Source organism: Colius striatus, chromosome 8 (assembly GCF_028858725.1).
Source record: "Colius striatus isolate bColStr4 chromosome 8, bColStr4.1.hap1, whole genome shotgun sequence".
NCBI classification, from domain to species: domain Eukaryota; kingdom Metazoa; phylum Chordata; class Aves; order Coliiformes; family Coliidae; genus Colius; species Colius striatus.
In genome coordinates, this window is record NC_084766.1 from 31,127,450 (window position 1) to 31,154,446 (window position 26,997).

The window sequence follows — 26,997 nt, forward strand, 5'->3', positions numbered from 1 at the left end:
TTCAACAACAATATAATAATAGGATTTTTTTATTAACTATTCATATAAAAAACCTAATAACAAATGCTTCTATACTAATGTGTCATTCTCTGCAGCTTGTAGAGCTTAACTCTTCTATTTGTTTGCGCATTACACTGGGTGCCGATTGTACTATAGGACTGAAAACTGGCTGAGAGGATGGTGTAATGCCATTTACATAGTTATAAAATCTTTGTTTCCCATATCTGTGACATCTTATAATCAGTATTCAAAGCACTCAATGAGGCAGCTGAGCCTGAATGCACCACTGGCTAGGTGCGGTTAGAGGAGGAGTTGGAAGCACAATAACTTTGTCATGCCCATGCACAATAGCTTTATCGTGCCCATCTACATAGCTTTTTTTCATACTCACATGGGCTTGTCCTCACTCTCTCTGTTTTTCCCTTGAACTCACTCTCTGTTTCTCTCTATCATCTGGCTGAGGTCCACATGCTTCACTAAGTCTTGGTATCCGAAGCTGATGATTTGTTTTGTTCAGTGGCTTGTGGGTTTTCATTTTTTGATTTTCTTTTCGTATCAATTGGGCATAAGCTTTCTGTTTCTTGGAGTGTGAGCGGGTGATATTTGAATTCCTAGTGTAAACATTATTTCTAATACATGATGGAGAGAATTGCAGTGTTTCTAACACCTGCATTGCTTTGCATGACTGTTGCAATTGGCAGTTGGGGGACAATGTGACGCTGGGCTTAGATAATGGCCTGAAACAGTGGAAGCACCTGCTGGCTCCTGGGTATTTCTATTACCATTATAATATCTGCTGCTGCATGCAACACTTGGCATCAGTATAGTTAACGTGGACTAATGTCTGCAGATACACGTATATGTGCATAAATAATGGATTCAGTGCAAAGTGTGCTGAGACTCTCACATAATTTGCATGGGATTGATATGTATTAGAGAGTTCTGAAGATTGCGCTCATCAATGATGCTAATGAATAGTGAAAATCATGGCCAAATTAGCAAACTTGATCTGTATTACACTTCCATTTCTGCTGAGTCTAGGGGAAAAGTTACTTTACCAGGAGGGAGGATGCTCAGCACATAGTATGCAAAAAATAGGGAAAAAGCTCCCATCCCTGTACAACGCTGGGAGCAGGTCTGGGGAAATGTGGTTGGGTGTCAAGTAGAAAAGTGAGTAGCTCAAAGAGAAACCATGGAAATTGCTTTTATATCCACTGTGAAGAGGAGAGAGACCTTAGTTTCCCCCAGAACACTGTATGGCTCCTTAGGCCTTAGTAATCAACACAACCATCTGTAGTCAGCTGCAAGGCAGGATAATGAAGACCGAGCCTAGTGTATAGCAATTAATGTGGATTAGGAGGTAGGAACTGTATAAAACTGGTAAAACAGAAGACAGAAAAAAATTATGTAGTCCAAATGGATGAGGATAACATGTTCTAAGTATGTTATAATTCTTTCAACCCATAGCAGCAATATTTCTCCATTACTAGTTGAAAATAATTGTTTAAGTTACCGTAAAGTTTAGACACCACAAATATTTTGTATCAAGCTGTTTCCCGGTCAGAAAAACACAGTTATATGGTGCTGTATTTTTGAGGTACATTAATCAGAAATACACAATCAAAATGCAAATCACAACAAAAGAAAGAGTTAAAACCATAAGCACATTGGTGAGTGTGCTGGTGGCTTGAATAAATGAACACGTTTTTAAACTATTAAAGAAACCTCATTTACTTTCATTTAGTCTCTCCTATTTCCTTTGATGTTACTTTCCAGAGGTGGCAGGGAATCAGTTGAAATGACAGCATGGGAACTTAGGTTAATATCCAATATGTCCTTTATGAGATGACTGTATATTAAACGGATTTTTGGGTCTGAAAGTTGGATCTGTATCTTGCTTCCTCTGCTCCATGCATCATCAAGATATTGCAATACCTCTGGGAATGGTGCACCCCGTCTGGGTGATCCTGACGTACAGTGGCAGGATTATGTAGCAATTAACAACATACAATTCAATTTATTGTCCCTTCTCACCTAAAATCAAATCCCCCTGAGGCACACATTGGACTTGCCCATCCTTCTGCATCACTCACCAAGTGCACCCAGGTCTTTGAGCAAAAGCAATCGCATGAATTGTCTTTGCCCGAGGCAGGAATAACCCAGACGATTTTCCCTATCGTATTTTTCATGTATGCTACAGGAAATTCTAAATGTAATCTTTAACAATCCATTGTATCATTTGATATTCCTGGAGGCGAGTGCATAGTATGAGATGTGATAAAGTTGCATCTATGTCTCCACCAGTCAGTAAAAAAAGAAAGCTTTTTTTTTTAGAGAACAGATATTCCAAATTATAGTCTAATTTTAAGCCCTCTTTGTTGAGTGGCTCAAAAGAACAGTTTTAAATGGAGTCTCAAACAAAAAGAAGCTGAAACCAGGACAAATACTTTCTTCACAGTTTTTTTTTAAGCGTACAATCTCTTCTAACTTAAAAATACTTTGAGTTTATTGATTGATTTACGTCATTATGTGAAAACAATGAGACATACTTTAAATCCTCTCCCAAACCCTAGGTTGATGTAAAAATATTGAACAAATGTTATCGCTGGGATTCAAGAGAGACAGTATTCAATCAGTAGAAAAAATTATCAAGTCAATATGTTCATTACAGGAAATGAATGATGAAACAGTTTAATTGTAGGTGTGAGCAGTGTGCAGTAGCACAACTGAGAGTCTATGTTAGAAGACAGATTACTGAGACAAGTAAAAAGTTATTAGGGGAATGCAAGTAATATTCTGTACTGGTGATCTAATGAGCTCTTCACAAACTTGTCTACAGCTGGTCTACTTAAGTAATTCAAGCTGGCAAACCCCACAAATAGTTACTCTCTCCCTTGGTGAGGTCTATTTACTATGATTGAACAAGGTTTGTATTCTGTTCTTTCTAGTACCCCACACCTGCCACTTAAAAATGGTATTGTTGGTAGCTCTTGGCTACTATTGGACCTGTGTTATTGCTCTGGCACAAAGCAGACTGTGCAGACATGGGCTAAAGTGAATGAAGAGAAATCAAAGACTCAGTGTGCATAGACTATTTAATTTTTTTGGTACTGAAATTCTATATGTTTGAGTTTGTCAGTCTGAATATATTTATGAAGCAGTGCAAGTGTTTTTCATCCTGCCTAGAATGACTTCTACCATTTCTATTTGAGATCTGAGTGTTCAATTAATTAAAAAAAGAGAGTTTCTCCTGTTCCAGTACAGATTCTTTAAAGCCTTCTAAAGGATTCTTTATTGCATTTCTTGAGAACAAAAGAGACTCATGGCCAAGGATAGCTAAGAACAGGAATTAATAATATTGAATAGATTTTCATTCGGTTTTGAGTAAAATCTACTGTATCATTAATCGCTTCCGAAGAACATAAACATGATACAATTTATTTCAGGTAAACTGTTTTTTTCAAATAAAAAATGACATTTTAAATGAATGCTAAATGTTTGTTGTGACGTGAGGAAATGCGTAATTTTAGTAAAAATCTGAATACATTTTATTGTATTTACTCAGCGATAGCTTTAGTATGTTCCTTGTCTTTTATATTGTTTTCATCTATAAATTTTCTTGGTGTGTCTGTACAGTTTTTCACGTATTACTGTATATCAATTTGTTCCTATATTTTGTAGGACTATTTTGAAGGAAAGTGGTTTTGCAAGGTATCTTCATTCAGCTGTCTTAATCAACGGAGCTATGCTCATTTTTGGTGGAAACACACATAATGATACCTCCCTGAGTAACGGTGCAAAGTGTTTTTCTGCCGACTTTCTTGCATATGATATAGGTATGTATCATACTGTATCTTTCTCATTTGAGTTTTAAATAGCATAGTGTTGTTTCCTTAAGTCCAGCTAATGTGCTGCTTTAAAGTCTTGATCCCAAACACCTGTAATTATTTAGAAATGATAATGTAGAATGTAGATTTTTCTTCAATAATAGTGTGAAGCATTTTAGTGTTACGAAAGTGTGTTGAACATACTCTAGTGATTATTACCTCCAAGTGTAGATTCATTTTTCATACTGAATATCAACATAGTGCTAATAAAACATGATGCTAACATTTAAAAAAAAAAAAAACCAAAGAAACCCACTCCAAAACTCACTGAAAAAACCCCAAACCAAAACCAAGTCTTCCCCACAAGTAACACTTGAGAAGTTCCTAGAAAGCTATGGAACTGGTGGCAGTTTGGAAAATATATTGCTCAGTGCTTATATCAAGTCACCATAATGAATGTGAATTGAAAGACTGGGAATGCAGAAGCCAGGGTAGGCAGCTGTCTGAAAGGCAAGGCAGGGCTAGTTGAATGGTGATGCTCAGGAAACTAAGAAAGGTTCAGCTGCCATAAGCTGAAGGGCAATTTGGAAGCATAGGAAATCCATACCACATGAGCAACAGCTTCTTGAGAGACTGATTGCTATAGTTAGTTGGTTGGGGCTGATAGCTGAGAATACATGGCTTTTGCTGCATATCGTCCTCTGACGAGTTACCCTCCTCACTCCTCTAACTCTTCCTTTGCATTTCAGATCAGAGTGTTAATAAAAAGCTTCTTGCCTTTGGGACTGAATTACATTACTTGATTAACTGCCTTTGTACATATCTGTTTCACATGGAGTGATAACCCACCCCAGTCCAGCAGGAGCAGTCTTGCTGAGACGGAGGAAAATTCTGGGGGATACTCCCTTATACAGACTAATGGTATAACAACAGTAGATGAATCAGAGTAATAATGGACTATTGAATACTTTTGCATCATTATCTTAAGGATAAATTATATTTCCATGGAGTACAGTGCTGTGAAAATGGCTAAGCTATTTGTGCTAAGTTTCATGGGACAGAAGATAGTCCTATGAATGATGCTAAAAGGCAAGTTTACTTCTGAAGCACCAAAACCTGCTAGTATGCAGTACAAATGTTAAAATACAGAATTCATTCCCAGTTACCTGAGTTCAAAAGTAGAAGTGAATAAGAGGAGAACCACACAAAACTTTATTGACAGTGGATTGGGAGGAGGCTGGACTCTCAAGGAGAAAAAGATGATTGGAAATGACATTTAACATGAGATAATGTTTAATGGAAGAAAGTGCAAATCATACACTGACGAAATAAGAATTTTCTCTTACAAACTGAAGAAAATGCCAGTGTCTTGTGTATCTGAGTCAGGAATGGCATGTGGCTGTAGAAGTTGCCCATAGAGTCCTGACGAAGAGAACACATGTTTAAGAAAGGCAACTCAAACTGTGCTCCACTTCGCCAACTGAACTGTGAAAAGCCTTTAGGAAAAAATAATAGCATGTGGTATATTTAATTTTGCAAGAGAGTGTCTGAGAGAAAAAAATATTGTTGTTTATAAATATATGATAAGAATTCACTTTGGAGAAAAAATGTTTAAGGTAAAAGACAGTCTCGAAACAAATCTAGATGAGTGTAAGCTTTCAGTCTGTAGAATGGTTCCAACCATAGATCTGTGCTGTTAAGGAGAAGTCTCCCTATAGGATTATGTCTCCCTGTAAATCTAAGGGAATTTAGTGAGTCCATAATCTGCTCCCTGGCTTATTTATTGCCATTGCTGTTCTTACCATAAATAGTTTTTCCCTCCCCTAATGTTCATGTCCATATTTTATGTATAAGCTGCAAATATAAACACACAGGTCATATTTGGACCAAAATGCACAGCCATTTGCCCTGGGAGCTAAAACTTGGGAAATGTGTCAGAATGCTCAGGGTGATGGACTTGTGCATGATCCTGTTGAGAATCTGAGTCTGTCAGTAGTGCTTGGATCTATTTTTGGAAAGCATTTATCAGCTGATTACTGAAGTAAAAGAGGAGGAGATGTGATCTTTTTGTATAGATCTAGTTGATTGTTCTTTATTTTCCATACAGATATATAGTATAGCAATGCAATGTGTTTGCTTTCATATGAAAATAATCAGTAAATTAAGTACATGGAACACACACATATTATTTCCTGCCAGTTTCACCGTGTGTGTGAATTGTGCCTTTTCAAAACAGTTGAGTTTTTGTGACTATATCCCTGTATTACATATTCTGTAGCTCCTTGCAGACATCTGGTGGTGTGAGCTGTTGATATTGTTCCCACTTCAGTTTACATCTGATTTTAATTTTTAATGAAACAGAGCTCCCTTCTCATTTTAGAGGGTAATATTCCTTACTGGTCTACATTTATTTGTAGAATATGCACTTGAGAATCACTAGTATGAGTCCCAGGATCTGAGTAAGTGTAACTTTCTGACTTTCATGCACCCGGTATTTTTTAATCATAATTCATGAAAACATTGTATGCTGTTGTTGTGTGGTTTTGTTATTTTTTTTTAAGGATTTTGTTTTTTCTAGTTGGTTACAATATTTAATATGGTGTTTGGATTTTTTTGCACATCATGTTCTCTGTGTGCTATAAAACTGATGAAGTGCAAATCAAACATGTAGGAATCATAGAATGGTAGGGGTTGGAAGGGACATTTAGAGATCACCCAGTCCAACCTCCCTGCAGAAGCAGGTCCACCTAGGTCAGGTCACACAGGAACATGTCCAGGTGGGTTTGGAAGACCTCTAGAGAAGGAGACTCCACACCCTTCCTGAGCAGCCTGGGCCAGGGCTCCCTCACCCTCACATAACATAAGTTCTTTCCTTATGTTTAATTGGAACTTTTTGTGTTCCTTTACCCCTTGTCCTGTCGCAAATACAAAGAAAAAAGTGAAGCCCCAACCTCCTGACATCCACCATTTAGATATTTGAAAATATTAATGAGATCCCTCCTCAGTCTCTTCTCTACACTAAACAGCCCCAGTTCCTGCATCCTTTCCTCCTAAGGAAGATGTTCCAGTCCGCTGATCATCTTGATGGCCCTGCGCTGGCCTCTCTCCAGCAGCCAGTCTTCCCAGTTTGGTGTCATCAGCGAACTTGCTGAGGGTATGCTCTGTCCCCTCATCCAGGTTGTTGATGAAGATGTTGAACAAGAGTGGCCCCAGAACCTATCCCTGTGGAACTCCACTGGCCACAGGCCTCCAGCTCAATTCTGTGCCATTGATCAGCACCCTCTGGGCTCTGTCATTCAGCCAGCTCTCGATCCACCTCACTGTCCACTCATCCAAGCCACACTGCCTGAACTTTCTGATGAGGATGTAATGGGAGACAGAGTCAAAAGCCTTGCTGAAGTCAAGGTAGATGACATCTGCTGCTCTCCTTTCATCTAGCCAGCCATAGAAGGCTATAGCCACTCATAGAAGGCTATCAGGTTGGTCAAACAGGATTTCCCCTTGGTGAATCCATGTTGAGTCCCTCTGATAACATTCTTTTCTTTCGTATGTTTATGAAAAACATTCAGGATGAGTTGTTCCATCACCTTTCCAGGGATAGAGGTGAGGCTGACCGGCCTGTATTTACCGGGTCGTCCTTCCTGCCCTTTTTGAAGACTGACGTGACACTGGCCTTTCTCCAGTCCTCAGGCAACTTGCCTGTCCTCCATGATTGTTCAAAATGATGGAGAGTGGCTTAGCAACCACATCAGCCAGCTCCCTCAGCACTCTTGGGTGCATCGCAATTTTTTAATTACTCATTAAAAAAAATTAATCTGTGAAGATTGATCTGATTCAGACTTAATCTTCTGTATTATTCATTTCACCACATTAAAACCACAATTTCACAGCACACTTCAGATAAAGACATATTTTTTCAGAAAGCATTCTTATATTATCTCTCAGTAAATTCTTATTTCACCAAAAATTAAATAATTATGGAATGAGTATATTTCAGAATGTTATTTATTGTGTATTACATGTTTTTAAACAATGCTTGGATGAAAAAATATATGATGTTATCAGTATCACATTTCCTAGATACCTTGCGGGTGATGAGGTGGTATACTCTGTCTTGTAAAAAATGGGTGCTGTCTGGAAACCAGCTGAATCCTGGAGATAGAGCCTATACTATTTATGTTCAAGTTGGGCCATAGAGTATGTTTGATTATATCTCTTATTATATGTGATATAGTCTTATGGATAGATTGCTTCAGCTTTTTATTGCGCATGAAAACGCTTACTGTTCTTCATATTAATGTGAAATAACTATTGGGGAGGATTCATCTCAGTTAAGTTTGGCTGTCTAAAAGGTTGGTTCTAATATAATCTGGGTAATCCACACTCCTTCTGTAGTCAGTAGAGGGAGAGATGTGTCTCCAGAGAGCAATTAATTTTTCCAAGCTTAGGACAGAGGCTCTTTTTTCTTCTTTTCTGGAATCAATGATTGCTCTCTAGGAACTGCACTTAGTCTACATGCGTAAGCTTTAGATAGTTAAATATAAGTGTCATGAGGCAAGAGCTCAATTCAATCATTTAAATGCTAACTGCACCTGAATATATTTCTTAAAGATGAAGACCCAGGCATCTAGAGATGCTATAAAAACTATTATGATGCCCTAATTTTCATAACTTAATATTAGTGTATTTACTTAAATAGCAGTAAATATATTTATGATGAGAGGTCTACTGCATAAAATGAGCTTTAGAAACCTGGCCTTTGCTATACTTTTGTACTTCTCTGATATTTTACCACCAGACTGGCTGCCAAGGTGCTCTGGCAGCTCCTTAAAGATCCACAAATGACTGTCATTATAGAGGTGAGGTATTTTCTGACCATGCTGTTTTTGCTTACTTTAACCTAAAAGCAGAACCTTGACTATGGTCTAACATAAGATTACATAAGATTATTTTCTTGTTCTTCCATCTTTGCTATGTAATTGAGAAACTATATGTTAGGACCTGTACCTTGAGTTCTCCCAATTCTTTAGCACTACTTTGTATAAAAATTGCATACCATTGGGAGGCTGAGACATGGTAGAAAGAAAGATTATCACCGCTGACTTGAAATTTTACAAAGCACTTACTTCCTGCAGAGATTAGTTTTCTTCAGGAGCAAAACCACACTAGTTGGTTACTCTTGGCCTCAAGATCACCACTGTGGTTTCTACCTGCAGAGTGGTAGAGTGGTTCAACCAGACTAGTGTGCTGGGCAGGTTGCTTTTTTTGTTGTCTGAGTAAGTGATTAATTATATGGATTGTATGAGGAATAGAATACCATTGAGAGAGAAAACATGGTGATCTCTCTACCGTACAAAATTCTGGTTAAACTCCTGCTTCAAAAAAAAGTGTTACTGTTTTGTGGAAGTTGGTCTAATAAATACACATATCAATACAGCTGTGTATTAGAAACGTATGTATATGTATGCATATACACAACTATGTGCATGTTCATGCTTAAGTACTTGTTTTCAGCTTAACTGCAGATGAAAAACATCAAAGCCGTACAGCTTGATGTGTCCAGCATGTTGAGGGAGATGCCCTCTATTCTGCCCTGGTGAAGCCTCATTTGGAGTCCTATGTCCAGTTCTGGGCTCCTCAGCTCAAGAGGGACAGGAAACTGCTGGAGAGAGTCCAGTGCAGGGCCACCAAGATGATCAGGGGACTGGAGCATCTTCCTTATTAGGAAAGGCTGTGGGACCTGGGACTGTTCTGCCTGGAGAAGAGACTGAGGAGGGATCTCATTAATACTTACAAGTATTTAAAAAGTGTATGTGGGGAGAATGAGGTGACACTTTTTTCTGTAGTGTCCAGTGACAGTACAAGGGGTAATGGACACAAGCTGGAACACAAAAACGTTCCACATAAGGAAAACATTTTACTGTTCAGGTGATGGAGCCCTGGCACAGGCTGCCCAGGAAGGGTGTGGAGGCTCCTTCTCTGGAGGTTTTCAAAACCTGCCTGGACGTGTTCCTGAGTGACCTGATTTATGTGGACCTGCTTGTGCAACATAAGTTTTGAAAATTCTTCATTACCTTAATTCAGGCATTAATTTAATGGAGCAGTTTCTTCTCCTCCCATTCTTCCCTAATGTTTAATTAATACATTGTTCAAAATCAGGTGTGAGTAATAAGTGCAAACTTTATACTGCCCTCCACTCCTAAACAGATTTTTTTAGTGTGTTTTCAACTGCATGTCTGAAGAGCAAAAAATCACTCAAAAAGTCTTGCAGGACTAACGAGACAAGCTAGGAAGCTGTTTTTCCCCTGCTTTTCCTTCAATCACATTTTAATAGACCTTAGTTAAATATTTTAAAGCAAATCTGTGTTTGAGTATTTTATTCATGTGGCAATGTTGATTAGAACCGTGGTTGTTACTTTTCTATAAAATTACACTGGGAGACATTCTAGTAATGTATGAATGCATTAATGTGTATATACTAGCATAGTATGCTACAGCATATTCTTGCCCTACCGTATTTGTTGTTATAGTACCTATGTATTGATGTAGCTGGTTGTATTTTTAGTGATCTCAGCAAGGGATCCTTAATATGGTTCCTGGTGCACTCTCAGTTAACTCCTTCTCTCTGTGTCTACGTCCCTTGCAGACAAGCCTAGATTCCCAGATGAAGCTCTGGGAAATTTTCCTCACTGTTGCAACACTGAAAACTTTTCTATAGGCTATCGTGATCATCCTCTCTGATACCACAAATGCAGTATTGCCATTATGATGCAGATGAGAAGTATTCATGTGACTGGGGCAAGTATAGAGTGTTGAGGTCTGTCCCCTTGGAGCATGGAACCTGGAATGCACTAGCCCAGACAATGTTCAACTGGGGTTTTTCTCTGCCGGTATCAACTGGATCAGCTCAAACACGGGGCATTTCTGTGGTGTGTTTCATCATGTAATTTGTGTGTCTGGCAAAATCACTCTGAGCCACTTCTGTATCACCCAATAATCATTTAATCTACACTAGGAAGGATTATTAATCTTTTTCTTATAGTAATATAACGTGGTACAACTTGTTCTTGAAGTAGAAGCCTTAGTAATAGGAAGGAAAGCCCTTGCATTTTTCCTTGTACTTTCAGTGACTAGACATTGCCCTAAATCAATTTGAAATGAGTAGTATCAGTTTCTTCTTCTTAATAACTGTTTCTATTCAAAAGTTTAGCCTTCCATGTGCTATGTATTATACTTGGATACATACAGAGACAATGGTAAATACATCCAATATCATATCTTCCACTTAATATCTGCATAATGTCTGAAGAGTGCATGATATTTTACAGGGGAAAGAGTTTTATTCTGTACTCCATAGAGCTTAACATCCTTATTAGACTTAGTACAACAGATAAAATGCACAGAAGGCTGTAATACCGATAAACAATGTTACAAGTCATAAGGTGTTTGCTGTTTGTCTCTTTCTTTTTGGAACTGTACAGTAAATCTGGAAATTTGGGTACTTTGAAGTGTTCCAAAGACATTTGAAGATATGGGCAGTGATGAATTCCGTTTGATTGTTTACCAAAAATCCACCAAAAATAAGTTGGTTAACTCTCTGTAGTTTGTATTAGCCAATTTGTACAGATCAGGAATTAAAAGCTGAGCAAAAGTATCATTCTTCCACAATACTCCATTCAGTATCCAGCAGTCATTGAGAAGGCTAGGAGGAGATAAGAGGGAAGGCTATTTGTAACGTGCTTCCCTCCCCCTTTTTTTTTTGTAGTCTATTGAAAAGACCTGCCAGTTTGACAAATACCATCAGCAAGAAAGGAATTATAATATCTCTAGCCCTCAAGGGTTTCTTATCTTAAAACCAGCTTTTATTATGGCTTTCCTTCAGCATTAAATCCCAGTTTTCCTTAAATAAATTTCTAAGGACAGGAAACACAAAATATTTGTATATAATATGAAACCAGTCATAGTTAGATGATCTTTAAGGTCTCATCCAAACAAAACCATTCTATGATATGTTTGTAAAAACAGAAAAAGTATTTTGCAACACTTTGCAGGATGAGACAAAAATTTAGTGTGGGCTTTTTAAAATCATTTCCTTTACGATCCAAGGCACATGAGCTCAAAGACACAGTTTTTGTTAATGTGCAATGACTTACAGCAGCAAGAACTTCATTTTAAAGGATAACAGCATGCTTTTGGTGGTTGGTCGTAGTGTTAAAATGTTTGTTTTTTATAGCTATTAAAATGGAAATATTTTCTTGAACTGGAAATCAAATTAGTGATTGTTGATCACTTATTTCCAATAAATATTAACCCTCTGAGCCTGAATTTCTTGCATAATTTGAAACACTATAGAGTCATCAGATGCCAGGGTTATACTGGGGTATGGAGTAAACATAACTTTTATATGTAGTACTACTCTTAATCTGAAACTTGTGGTCATAAATAATTAGTTGCTGCCATATTACTGTAATCTTTTCTGTTGAAACAGTTTCAGGAGCAACATCTCTATGGCCATGTATGTACTTTCATCATTCTGTTTAAGTAGAGAAAATTTAAAAGATATTAATAATACCTTAGTTTTATGATATGGCAACAATTATAGTGACAGAAAGTAGAAGTTGAGGAGGAGGCAAGATTTTTGGGAGTCATGGCACAATTAAACTACTGTATTTTCTTTTACTAAGTTTATTCTGAGTCCACCATCTGATGTTGAAATTCTGATTTTTTTTTTGAACCATCTGTGTTCCTCTGGAAATAATGTGCTTTTGGTTTCTGGTTCCAATTTATAAAAGGATGTGATTGATTTATCTATCACAGCCACAGTCTCACTCTGACTCTCTTTATGGGCTCAGGCTGTGAGTCTGTGGAAACCTCAATCAGTCTAGCAGTGTTCTACTGCACTTTTGCCCAAAGCCATGCCATCCTGCCCTTTCTCGTGTGCCAAGTCCACCCTTGTGTGACCTTGCACCGAGCTGTTTGTGTGGTATGCTAACAGGATGCTAACTGGACAAAGTTCTGCTTTGAATAATTTTCTGCATTAGAAATGCCAGCATAGCAATGCCAGCAGAGGCAAACTGTCTGTGAGTAGGGATGAGAACAGGACCAGTGTAGCGAGCAGTTACTGATTTAAGCTGTGTGACACCAGCCTGGAAGACACTTTGTCCCTCTTGGATTTCCTAATATCCTTTTTTGTTGTTTTAAACTGTGTAGGAAGGGAGGAGTGGTGTTAGGACTTCTTTAAAAAAAAAACCCCAAACAAAAATTTAAAGTTTAAGCAGACTTCCTTGAAATAATGTGGAAGGATGGTGATTTTCCTTTATTTTTTAATCATAACTACAACTTGTGCAAACTATTCCACATCTGAGTAGGTATATCTTATTTAGATGCATCTGTCACTGAAATCTGGCAGGTAAATGAATTCAGCAATATTAGCTAAAAATCAGCCTCCATAATAATTGCATTAAGAACTGGAAACAGGTTTCAGATGTTCTCCCCACAGTCTCTCTTCATGTCAGCGACCTCTTCTGTTGATCTCTGTAGGACACTTCTGCTTCTTTGTGGTACTGACTCTTTAGCTTCTACAGGCATGTACCCACTCCCCTTCTTCATATTATAGAGAGAATGCTGAGCAAGTAGCTCTTTTTCTGTCTATCCAAACTGATCGCTTTGCCATGGTTTTAAAGAGAAGTCATCATGTTATTCTGTTTTCAAACAATGTTAAGGCAAAAAGCAAGTTAGTTTTCATTGAGACTATATTAAAGGACAATATAATCAAGGACCTAAATGTTTGTGTACATATATATATATGTGTGTGTGTGTCTGTATACATATATATATAAAACAAAGCAGCACTTTTATTTGGATCAGACTGGAGATGTCTCTGTCTCTTACCTCCTTTTCAACTTTGACATTAATCTGTATCTTTGTGTATAGCAGATTTTTTTATTTAGAGAAAACAGTAATCTTCTGTCTTAAACAAAAGTTTTCCTAAAATTTTCTGTACCTGGCTCCAAAGCCTGTTATGCTAATAAATGCTAGATATGCTTTGGCTGCTCTATAGCAAATTTTTAAAGGGTTTTCCTTGACATTTCAGTCTCCAGGTGCTCCCTACTTCTATTGCTCTGGGAATTGAAAGTTTAAAGCTAGTAAAGTTCAAATAGGAAATAATGAAGAAAGAACTAATTGTTCTAAAGAACTGAAATACCAGTCAAGACAGAAAAATGAAACCATACCAAATCCATGTTTGTAAATGCTCCTACAGCAGTACTAAAAGAAATATGCCTGAATAGCTAATTTGATGTGAAGATACTGATACAACAATAATCTCAAATACTCAGTTAAAGGAAAGTAATTAGTAGCTTAGTTAAATCAAGATACCAAAAGTAAGATGATAATGAGATGGATTGCATAGCAGGAGGAGTGCTAGTTTATCTTCAAGCATTTATGAAAAAGAAGTTTGCTGTCATAGATTTTCCATGAAATACACATGAATTGAAATCCTTTGGCTAATTTGAGATCATATAATGTTAGGAGAGGATTACTGGTCATTTAATGACAATGATAACAGTGGCTGTCCTTGTGGATGTTGACACAGGCTGTGAAGGCAGAGAACTGCATAATAAAGGGATGCTTCTCCGAGTGTCCTCTGGCCTGATATAAATGCCATGATAGATAAGTGTCGCTAACAGGTTCTTGGAGCATCTTCTCAACAACTACATCTGAAAGGAGTACCTGTTGATTTATTCTTGAGCAAGGCAAATACAGCTTCTCTGAACTAGTGACTGCGGTGTTCTGAAATCCTGCAGTTTTGAGAAGTGTGGAAGAATCTTTGTGCACCTTAATCCCTTCTCCAGAAAATCCATCAGTGATGCATTTAAAAGGAGAATCTGTGTAAAAACCCAAAGCCTACTTGAAAAGAAATGAAAAGGAGGATCAAGAATTACAAAATGGCATTAGTAGGGTGTGTTTAAAGACTGATGTGTGCGTATCACTGATCTGTGCTGTATGTTGATAAATGCATATCGCTGCAAATAAAGACTCTGGAAGGACCATATGAAGTCTGAATAAATAATATATTTAAACAGCAGAACAAAGCAGATTATTAGGAGTAGGGAAAAAACAGCTTAGCTTTCTCCTAGTGACAGCGGAAGAAAATATTGTCAAGTCCTGCTGATTTTGCAGAACAATTTAAAAAAAACTCCTAGACACTAATATTAAGATGAGTTTTCAATACTACAGTCCAATTTTGTTTCAGAGTTTGTGAAACTGATAGGCAGTGAAAGCATGTTAAGAGCACTTGAAGGTCATGAGGTTGTAGATGGGCCTGTTCTTACTGTTACGGTGGAGACAGCAGGAGTTACCTGCAGAGATCCCTCTGGTAGAGGAGGGTAAACAGACAATGAAGCTCGTTGATACAAAAAAAAAAGTCTCATCAAATCCATTTTACATATATCTTGCTCAAAAATTGTCATATTATGTCACATTTTAAAATTTGCCTTTGTTTTGTCTTTCAGCTTGTGATGAATGGAAGATTTTACCAAAACCTAATCTGCATCGAGATGTCAACAGATTTGGTCACAGTGCTGTTGTCAGTAATGGGTAAATGATGCGTCTTTTAAATTTTCCCAGCCACTTTTCTGCATGAAAAAGCTGTGGGAGAAACTATGTGAAATAAGGTTCAATGGCATACAACTGGTGTAATGTATTAACGTGAGAAGTAGTGCTCATCAGGGGCTTTACTTGTCTTAGGTAATCAGTACAGCTAATCATCCATCTGACATGCTGAATCTGTTCGATGACATTTTATGTGAACCTTCTGATGTACTGAGGTGTTTCCTCAGCGCTGTGAACAATTTCAGTTTGAAATTCAGTACCAGCTGTAGTCCTCTTGGGAGGATTATAGGGATAAATCCTTTTCTCTTTTCAGCATGCTGGAATTTCTTGTTCTTCCACAATCATAAAATCAAAAACATGTAACTAAAATTTACTTGGAAAAAGTAGGGTTTTGAAGATACTGGTACAGTGATCATCATTAACCACTTGCAGGGAGAAAAGCCTGGCAACATCTAGATTATATTATTGCTTAGCCTCTAGAAAATGTAGCATACTTTCATGTCATTTGTTGAATAGAGAAACTCAGTATAGCTTAATCATCTGGGAACAGCAGATGGAGTGCTGGAGTTTCCTGGATTTGATGGCTGAAAACTCTGCTTCCATCTATCTGCAAAAATCAAATTATAGGACAAATACTCCTTTTTTGGTGGAAAAGTTTTAGAAAAGTGAAGTTGAGTTTAAAGAAATTAGTACTGGTTGCTTCTGTGAGTTTTTACTATTGTTGGTTGCCAAACGGCCTGTATTTGACAGCTGCAGTACTACAGATGACTGCCATATTGTATGGGACTGATAATTTCTCTTCAACAGTATTCATCACCCTAACAAACTCAGTATTTAAGGACATACAGGTGACTTACAGATCCTCTGCATATGGATATTGTATAGGTCAGAAATAATGGAGGTGATAACTAATGCTACACACAAGTTTACCAAATAGTAACAAAAAATATCAGTAAGTTGTAATTCTGTACACAGAACACTTGAAATTAATCGATGGATAGATTGCTTCATTAAGATAACACTACTTGGAATTAATCAATTGAGCAACTAGTAGTTTTTCCATTCTGATTTGTGTTGTTTTAAGATACCTGAGCAATGTCTGATACTCCAAGAACTGTCAGTTTCAATGAATTAGATTCAAGGTGAAAATAGCTGTGGTTGTTTTTTGTTGTTTGGTTTTTTTTCCCCTGAACTTAATGATATTTTTAGTAAGGTTTTATGTACAAAAAAGTTACATTTCAAGACACTTCCCAAAGTTTTCTGCTCTTGGTAACTGTATGGTTAGTTCTAAGAGTATATAGTACAACAGATAAAAACGTTCTTTATTATTGTCATCTTTTACCTGAACCTGTTCTTAGTTTTAAATGAGAAGAGTAGGATTTTGGGTCTAGTCTTCTGGTTCTGATGTCAGCAGCTACTACACCAGATGTGTTACCAATAAGAAATATCCATCTGCCAATTATTGCTGGCTGTCTTTGCAATCTTCTTGAAGAAAAATGTTCTAATTTCCTGCAGGCCATTATTTCACATTCTGTTCTTGTTATCTAACTCAAAAAATGAGTAGTTTCCTTCATAGCTCTTCTTTCTGCTTCTAGACATTTGGCATGTGTCACTTACTAATACATATAGCCCAGTGTACTTTGAGCAATTTCTTTGTTAGTCTAAACTTCCATGGTGAAATAAATTGAAAAACTAATCAATAATGGAACCAGTGACAGAGTCTTTGTTACAGAGAGATGAAGAATGTTTTTTATAATGTGTTATTTTTTATTATATATTATGACAGATAAGAAATCAAGAATATGTATCTGTAGCTACTGTAACAGTTACATTTACCTGCTTTTTCCTCATAGGTCCATGTATATATTTGGGGGTTTTTCAAGCGTTCTTTTGAATGACATCCTTGTGTACAAGCCTCCAAACTGTGAAGCATTCAGAGATGAAGAGCTGTGTAAAAATGCTCGTCCAGGGATAAGGTGTCTGTGGAACAAGAAACATTGTGAATCTTGGGAATCTGGACATGCAAATAACATCCTCAGGGCAAAATGTCCTAAGAAAACAGGTAAGTGAATTCCAGTCTTACAGTGTCAGATTTACAATGCGGTGCCGGAGATGGAGGCAGAAAAACCCCTCAAATGCCTCCTCCCCCGCTGCCCCCAGCAACCAAGTGGAACCAGTGATTGGACTGTTAAGGCTGTTCCTCTCTGGGACTACCCAACACAAGAAATTGATGGATTAATTTTCAAAGTAGTTTAGTTTGGGATTTAAAAATGATTTTAAATACAAAGAAGCAGGTCCAAAAGAGCACGTATTTAAGGTGCTAAGGGATGCAAAACACAAGAAGGCTCAAAGAGAAGAATTTACTTCATTGGAAAGCTGAAGCATAAAATTACTTCAGAATGGATTTGTCTCTGTGTTTGAAGCATTCATAAAAGGATGAGCTTTGATATATTGAAACTGAATTTTCTTGTTTCTCCACCTTCTGTTTCAGTGTGTGTGTATATATCTATCTATGTATGTCCATAGATATCTGTGTATCTATACACATTCACACACACACACACATCTATATAAACCTTCATATTTTTCTGATTCCAAGAAAGCATAACAGCAGTTAGAGCACAGATGGGCACTGCAAGTGTTATCTGGCGTTACAGACAAATGACGCTCTCCTGTCTGTATATACCAGTAAGAGAGAGGGAAAGCATTGAAGCTTCAAGTAGATTCCCTATCAAAAAGGAGCATTTCTATGGAGGAATATAGTACAGTCACAGCTGGAAACAAACTTGAGGCAAACAAGCCCTTTGCTGCAGCGTGTCAAAATGGGTTTAAGCTTGTCATGTGAATTTCTGTACGGCATTGTGATAGCTGTATTTTTTGAAACAGCAATTTGATGTTATGAATAACTTGCACCATATTCTGAAGTAATTTGGCTTGTCAGAAATAAATTGTTTGTGAAAGTATTGTTCTTCAGCTTCACATGAGCAGAATATGCTTCCCTGCTACTTACATCTGCTATTTCTTGTGTGCGTTTTTCCTTTCAGCGCAGTATAGAATTCCATACCAAACTTTGGCTGTGTGCTACATGTACAAGCTACCACACAATTAAACTGACAATCTACTTCTAATGTTTCTTAAAAAAATGATTAACTCTGCTGTTAATGAATGCTTCAAGACAGTTAATTTTTGTTAGCTTTTATTTGTTTCTGAACTGGATACAAGGTTGCAAACTTAGAAAAAAAGGTGCATTATAACACAAAAAACTTATCCAGCTTTCTGAAGAGCTGCTGTTGTACAGTTTTGTAACAATTAGAGATCTAGAGTCTGGAAAGTTTCGTCTCTTTGTAAAAAGAAAAGTCTTGAGACACTAAATTTAAAAGTAATACAGATGGAAGTGGATCTTCTAAATTGTTGATTGTATCAACAGGTCTTAAAAAAAAGAAACCAAAACAAAGCACAGATAGGCTGAAGGAAAATAAAAAAGTGTAGTTTCTAAAGTAGAAGTACTGCAGTGGGAGTAAACTGAGCTTGCAAGAGATGAGGTGTGTAGAATTCCAATTCCAAAGAAACTGTGTGGACAGCACTGCTTCACTGCTCTCAAATCCTTCCAGTTTCAGGTGATAGTATTCCGCCAAAAGCCATTTTTTCATATATTCTTTTATGCCACTTGGCTCAATTGTTATCTGCTTGAGAATATAATCTCAAAACTACTGATAGTCAATATTAAAGAACAAACAGAAACTTCAGTGAATTTTCAAAAGATCAGTTCTTGGATAGCAAGGCTTCTCTGCCAAGAGAGTCCCATAATCTTGCCCAGTCCCAAGACTAAAAAAGCCAGACTGCATAAGAGTTAAACATGGTAATCAGTATAGGAGGTGCTAAGAGTTCGCCTCTTTTGGATCATGGTGACTTTTCAAATGTTTGCCTCCTTGAAATGGAAGTAGTAATTTATCTCCCAGACTGTTTTCAATAACAGGAATTTTAGTCTAAGTCCTGAAGTCGTGTGTTAAGGATTTAACATGAATTCTTCCTCAACTATTTTTGAAGAGAAAGGGCACAACTATAACTTACCAATAATTCTTAGGCACATAAATTAATTTATAGAGACTTAAAATTTCCGTATGTTGATAATATCTGTCTTGGATGTTTTTTAATTCACTGCTCTTACCATTCCATTCTTATGCCAATCTAATGTTTTTATCAGAAACCCACAGCTGAAGAAATTATTTCTTCTCTGTTAAAAAAGAACAGTTTAAATAACTTTCTGATACTCCTAGTTTATGCACTGTAGGAAGAGAGTTTCTCTGCTGCAAATCAGTGAATATTCTTTAAGTTGATTTGAGACTTATGAACCTTCAAATATAGATGTTACTAAAGGAATTTGCAAAGGAGTAAATCTTATTAACTGGATAGAATTAATTTCCTACAGTAACTTAAACCTTTATGAATGGCTAGAGTTCAAATGGAGGATGTAACAGAAGGTACTCTAAGCCAGTGTTTAAAATGTGGTATTATTCTCCCTCTGTGTGATGTTTCTCTTTGACTTTCATTTGAATTACAGCTGCTGCAGATGACAGATGTTACCGATACGCAGACTGTGCGAGCTGCACTGCCAATACAAACGGGTGCCAGTGGTGTGATGACAAGAAGTGCATTTCAGCAAATAGTAACTGTAGCATGGTGAGTCTTTGCAAATCTATGATCATCTTGTTAATACTGTTTCTTTTCTAGCTAGACCAGAGGCCTGTTGCAGCAAATCAAAGGGGGTATAGTAAATGGACAGCAGCTTGTTTTGAATGCAAACGCAATGTTTGCTTGTCTTTAGCAGTTAAAGTGTTGCAGAGGACAGAGTTGGACTGCAGTAAAGATATCTATTCCAGATTAAAAAAATAAGGCATTATTTAGGGTTGTATTAGCCCACTGTATATCTCTCAGGATACATACTATTATCTCCTAATTAATGGATTTTATGCAAATGTGGTGTACAGTATGCAGGCAGAAGCTGTGGAATCCTGTGAAAGATGGCCGTTTGGGGATTTTTTCCCCCCTTTTCAAACAGGACTAGGTTATTCTCCTTAGTCTTAGTATTCCGATCACTGATTGCCATAGAAATGTTTTTCTTTGTCATGGAGTTACTGGTCATCGCATTAAAGCAATATGAACCTCTGTCACCATGAGATTAACTGGCTTGTATGATTCTATGGTTCTATGATGATTCTGATCTTTGTAAATACAAGAAAAAAGAACGTGTAGAGTCAAACAAGTTTACATTCTTGTATTTTTAATATCACTTAGTGCCATGTTTTATGCTTAGTATTCTTGTCCACCAGGAGCTACATCTCTTACTTGTTCATTTGATTTTTGACAAACCTATTTTAGCTTTATAAATTTAGCCACCTTATATTTTTCAGCTAGTTCCAGATACCTGGCTGTACTTGAGTTCAAAATCCTTTTTTTATATACTTCCATTAGTAATAGTAGCTTGCTCTCTAGTTTGAACCTGATGCAAATCAATTTTGTTCTTCAGACAGAGAAATTAAGGTGTGAGTTGGATTGACTCTGACACAAACCTTGCCCATTCAGAGTGAGCCCAGCCAACTCTAATCATTGGCTTTCATAGCTAGTCACTGCTAATAAGATCAACGCAGATACAAATTTATCAGCAGCTATGTTACAAGTGTTACATTACAGGCACTAATGGTTATTTTCCTTTGAGATCTTCAAGGACTATTATTTTCCTAACATATTGTACTTTATTGGCTGCCAGTTTTCTAACTGTGGTTCTCAACTCTGAGGTAAGAAAGAGTTACTAAGGAGCAGACTGTCTTCATTTCTAATAAATGCAGAGCACTGAGTATTTTAGCACAGGCTTGTCAGTTCAGTATCTTTGACAACCTTTCATGACCAAGGTTTTCAGCTTAATTAGCAACTGATACACTAGTCTGTACAATTTTCTATCTTGTATTGAGAGTTTGAAGTGGATAGCAAAGACTGTTAATGGAGTTACTAAAGAATGGTGTAGTGAGAATTCATTGAAATGATTTCTGGAAAGAATTATCATCACAAGTTGAAGATAGCTTTAGCATGGAGGTTGGACTAGATGATCTCTAAAGGTCCCTTCCATCCCCTACCATTCTTTGATTCTCTGGCTATTACAGAATTAGTATATTGGCTGGGAGATGATGGAGTCAGAATTTTGCAGCTATTAACATAAACCCACCAAAATAGCATCAACAGAATGGCACCATGTGGAGAAACAGAATGGATCAGGCTGATTATCCTTTTTCATAGACTGTTCCTTCTGGACTAGGCCCACAAAATGAAAATGTTGTGACACTACTGTGATGGTAATATGGGATAACAAGCTGTAGACTCAGAAACATCACAAGGTGAAAGCCCTGTTTTTGCAGTTGTACAAAGGCCTTGATTTATGACTTGGATTATAGAACACCCAGATGAGACAAGACAGTAATGTTTTAGAATCTGTTGCTTTTTGCTTTGTGGAAACTGGCCAGCATACTGAAGATATGTTGGCAATCAGTTTGGCATTGGCTTCGTGTCATGGATATTTACAAAACAGTGACTGTTGTGCTGATTGGAAGGGCTGTAAAATATGGAATTTTTCCTGAAATAACTCTGTTTGGACAGATGGAATTCATAAGTAGTACTAATGCACTGATGATACACACATACCTGGCTATGCTTTCCCTCTGAGGTAGGTCAGTGTATTAACAGGACATTATATTCCACTACTCAGACTCATGAATTATCAAGATACATATAATATTCATGTCTGATGTGATTGCAATGACAGATCATTCTTGAGGTCTAGCTTATTTCAGTGTTAGCAAGCTTTTTTGTTTTTCCCCTGTAAAAACTCAGATAAGTAGGATACTTCCATATACCATGATTTTAGTTTACCCCATCATTTCTGATGCAAATGTTGAGGGGTGAATGCTTATCCTGTCTTCCTCAACTGGGAAACAGTTTACTTAAAATACGTGGAGTGGTTCAAAAGGGTACTGAAATTTAACTAGTGAGTAGATTGAACAGCTTCTAACAGCAGTGCCTTCTCTTTTTTTTTTTTTTTTTTTTGCCATTAAATACAACTATTAGAGCTTTTGGCTGTTACAAGAAGGATTTTGAAAGTTGTCGTGAGAAATTATATCACTGAAATTCCCCAGACTGCTTACAGTAGTTTTACATAATACATTGAAATTATTCCATGATAAAATGTGATCCTTATCTATAAAATGAAAAAAATAAGTTAGTGAATTTTATCTTTGGATGCTAAAAATGGTAAAATCACTTCCTCTACTTTTTTTTTCAAAAAGTGCAAATACAGATACTGGTTTGCCAAAGGGGCAAAAGCAACTACAATGCTGTCTTTTATACTGTCTATGCCAAGTTCAGACTTTGTGAAATATGACATACTAACATATGTATAACTTCCTCTTTCAAGCTTTTTCACGGAGTCTCTTGCATCTAGTCCAGGGCTGTTTTCAGCTTTGAAACACAGAATATTGTGTAAGGCTTAGTCACAGAGAAGGAAACTATTTCAGTGACATACCTATTCTTTTTCACCCGTTCATTGATTTTCTGCATCAAAGAAGAAAGTTAAAATAGGATATTTCGATTGACTTGTAAAACCTGATATTATTCCACATACGTTTGTCTAAACTCTACATATAACACTCTTCTAAAACTGGGAGAACAGCTTTCTGTCATGCTCATATCTTCATCTTTTTCTTAACTTCTCTGTCTTGCATCTTTCTTCCTTTGTTTTTTTCGGAAAAAGTTCAGTGTTTTGCTTGTGGCATGTATCTGATTTTCTTGGAGCAGATTGTACTGACATTTGCTACCAGTTCAGTGCCCTCAAGTCTGTTACACTGGTTTTTCAGTTTGACACTTACTTGTACTCTATAATATCCTAAGTATCTTCCTGGTCCTAACTGATACTGATGCATTTTACCTGTCTCTTGATAGGGGAAAACCACCAGATCTGGATTTGCTGAGTATAATTATGAAACTGTATTCACTTTGTGTAACTGCACATAAAAAGCTTTCTCTTGCATCCTGAGAGCGCGATACTCCCTTGCTGATTGTGATATTTTCAAAATTGACCATTATTATATTTTGTAATAGAAATATTCTAAGGAAAGCGGTTAATTTTACAATTTTACCTTCGGGAATTTCATTTAAAATATCTACATCTTTACAAGGTGTAATTTTTCTTGAGATAGTGTGGAAGAGTAAGCAAATAATTGGTCTGCTTCTCAAGGAGGAGCCGTCTGTGAAAACAAAATCTTTTTGTACCTTATTACAAGAAGACCAGACAGCCTGAATTTTAGAGAAAAAAAATTACTTTAGCAATTATTTGTTTTCCATTTCAGAAATGGAGCAAAATTTAGCTTGATAAAGTGACAGAGAGCCTTAATACACTAAGAGAGTAATCATTTTTAAGGATAGTAATATATCAAGTCCACATGATAGCCATAAATCTGTTTTATTTTTGCAAACATGTATAATCACGTTAAAAAAATGTGATTGCATTGAAGACCTGAAATTACTGGAATGCCTTCTGCTTGCCAGCCCTCTTTAAGCAATGTGCTTGTGGTAGAGGAGGGTGAGCTGTGTTTAGACAAGTACCACGACACTTCTGTTTGTCATTGACTCAAGTGCTGATGACTTATAGACCGACAAATATAAAAATATTTGTGTGCATGTAGGTTATTACTGGACAGAATGTTGGCTTCTTGTTGGTGTTTATAATTTGAAAGGATCTTAAAAGCTTTCTATCTCTGCCTTTTCCCTCTCCAACCTACTTGTCTCCTCCCTCACCCTGTTCATTGGGAAACAATGGGAAATGCTTGCACTAGTTGTGAAAACAAATTGGTTTTGATTCTTGATATCCTTAAAATAACTTTTCTCATTTCCTGACTCCACAACAAACTCCACTTCAGATCCAAACAGCAATCCTGAAAGAAAAGCTTCAGGAATTAACAAGAAATGGCTTCTTTCACTCTTTTTTTTAAAATCTTACTGCTCTACAGTAAAAAATTGAAGTAGTCATTGAAGATAGGGTAGCTGTAGTTAATATGCTCCACTAGTGGTCTACAATGTTGGCCTGTAATCCTTCAGTTTATAGAAACATTTATCACCAACCTTTAACATTTGCAAATAAAGTAATTTATTCCTATATTAAAGTAACTGAAGGCTTGAAATGCAGCAGTAATGTAGTACTAAACTTTACTTGAAAAATGTTGTTTGAGAGAAAATGTTTCCTTCTCAAAACCATGTGAACACTTTAAAAAAAAATGATAAATCCCCTCTTCCCTTATAAATTTCCAACTTTTCTGAATCTTCACATTAGGCTTGTTAAAATACCCACTCTTTTGCTGTAACAACAGACATATGAGAGGGCAGAATAAATGGACAACACTAATCAGTTGAGATCGAGGACACCAGGCAATAGCACATGAATGCAATACTTCTTGGCCAGGGTATGGTCTCTGGTGTGTCTTTTCAAGTGGAATGCATGTGATTTTTAGTGTTTGGAGAGACTGTGAGAAAGAGGCACAGCTGAAGTATTCCTGCATCCAGTCTGCATTGCATGTTTGAAAGCCTCATTGCTTTCCAGTGCTACAAAGGGGACATGTTCCTTCTGTAACTGTGACCAACCAAACCCTTACCTCCAGTAGCAGTCTCTGCATTTCTTGTGTATCAGTCTCTGTGGATGCAAAACAATAAAGCCCTAGTAGATTTAAGTGACCTAAATACAGCCCTAAATAATTGAGATGTGATTTAGAAGTGTTTTATGTCACAGTGTAGCAAGATAAACCAAACATTGTAGAACTCATGGAGAGTAGAATAAAGAGCATCTTACTGATGGACAGAGGATCCTAAAGGATGCTTCAGAGAGAACTGTAACCCTACATGGTTAAATATATTTACACAGTGCTTTAAAGACAAGAATCATTGCATTTTTTTTGTAATGCACCACTTCTGGAATATTAATTTCCTCTTTCATGATGGGAGTCCTTGAATGGTACACTAATGCCAATAGTTAATAAGCCTAGGTTTGAAGAAATTAAAAACAAGTCAAGCAGAAATATATGAAGTAGTAGAATTAAGTATGAATAAAATCAAATTTATCTTGGAGGAAAGAAAGACAATTTAAGACTGAGAAGTAAAATCTGGGAGTAGTCTCAGTGAAATAGTGGCAAGTCTATTAGATTAACAATTTACAGTTAGAGTAGGAAAACCAGACAAGGTAATACTGTTAACATGAAAGATCCAAGAGGAAGGGAGAGGTACATGATTTAATAACAATTTCTGAAATTCTAAGATAAACTACTGTAATATTTTAATTCTACAGTGAATATTCAGAATATCACTGCAGTGCACATCTGTCTATATACCATCATATCAAGATCAGTACTGAAAAAAACCTAAGTAAATCAGACACAATCGGGAAGCTTTATACATAACATGATTTACTCATGCTTGGGAGTGTAAACATTTTAAATATCCTACAGCACTATAGAACTTCAGTAACAGATGTTCTGTCATGTTTCTGAATTTCATTGGGTTTGGTAGCTTAAGTTATAACCTTAATATTGTGTTAATATGAATTACCTATTGGATTCACATCTACATTGAACTAATGAGATTTTCAGGCAAGCAATGTTTAAATTGGATTTAAGGGAAATAAGTGTTGGGAATAAGGGAATACAACAGAGAATATTATTACAGAATAGTCAGTAGTACTTTGAATTTTATTTTAAACATTAAATAACCAGCACACAACAAGCTTCATGATTAGAAAGTAATAGAACAAATATCTTGGGTTAGTTGGAAGAGTTTAATCTGTATCTGATATCATTAAATTATATCTTATAAAAGATGTAATTTTCAAAAACAATCTGAATGCTGATTGGTTTTGACTGTCATCATGAAGTGTTAAAAGTGATTATTAGTTGAGGTATTGTAAATGAGCAGAAGATGGTCACTTGTGCTTTAAAGTTCGCTTTAAAGCATGTCTCGGGCAGTTTTGTGAATATGCTTCATGACTGAGTGAAACTAAATTTGGGTTTAGTGTTTTATTATTTCTGTACATTATTGGACTAGATAGACATTGTGTTACTTTAGACATTGCCTTCTGAGTCTGTTTCATACTGTGATGTAGATGCCTTTTTCTAGGACTGCCTCTTTGTCTCTTTTTGCTTTACAGTAGCCTTTCTTATAGACTAGAAAAATAGTGAATACCTTTCATAATAAGCTCACCATTGGGCATCTGATCCAATAAAGACAACAAACAAATCCCTAAAGAGCAGTGTTCAGCAGGAATGAAGCTGGTGAGACTGAAAACTCATCTTAACAATTACATTATTTCAGGACTTGAGAAAAAAGAAAAGGTTGACCGTCTCCTCTCCTGAGGGCAGTAGGTTGATGCCCTTCATCATTCCCATACCAACAGCTGTGTAACTTCTACAGAGGCAATATGACAAGATGTGTTGTATTGTTCTTGAGGAGATTATTAGTAAGGAAAGCAACC

The 26,997-nt window shown here is 36.7% G+C and overlaps 1 protein-coding gene across 1 annotated transcript in view; it reads left to right on the top strand.

The window, feature by feature from the left end:
- ATRNL1 (attractin like 1) overlaps window positions 1-26,997 on the top strand; it is a 493,875-nt gene that overhangs the window by 82,061 nt on the left and 384,817 nt on the right. The window contains exons 10-13 of the mRNA XM_062001233.1: window positions 3,682-3,836; window positions 15,341-15,425; window positions 17,294-17,502; window positions 20,002-20,120. Coding sequence (XP_061857217.1) covers window positions 3,682-3,836; window positions 15,341-15,425; window positions 17,294-17,502; window positions 20,002-20,120 — 568 coding nt within the window. The remainder of the gene's footprint in view (window positions 1-3,681; window positions 3,837-15,340; window positions 15,426-17,293; window positions 17,503-20,001; window positions 20,121-26,997) is intronic.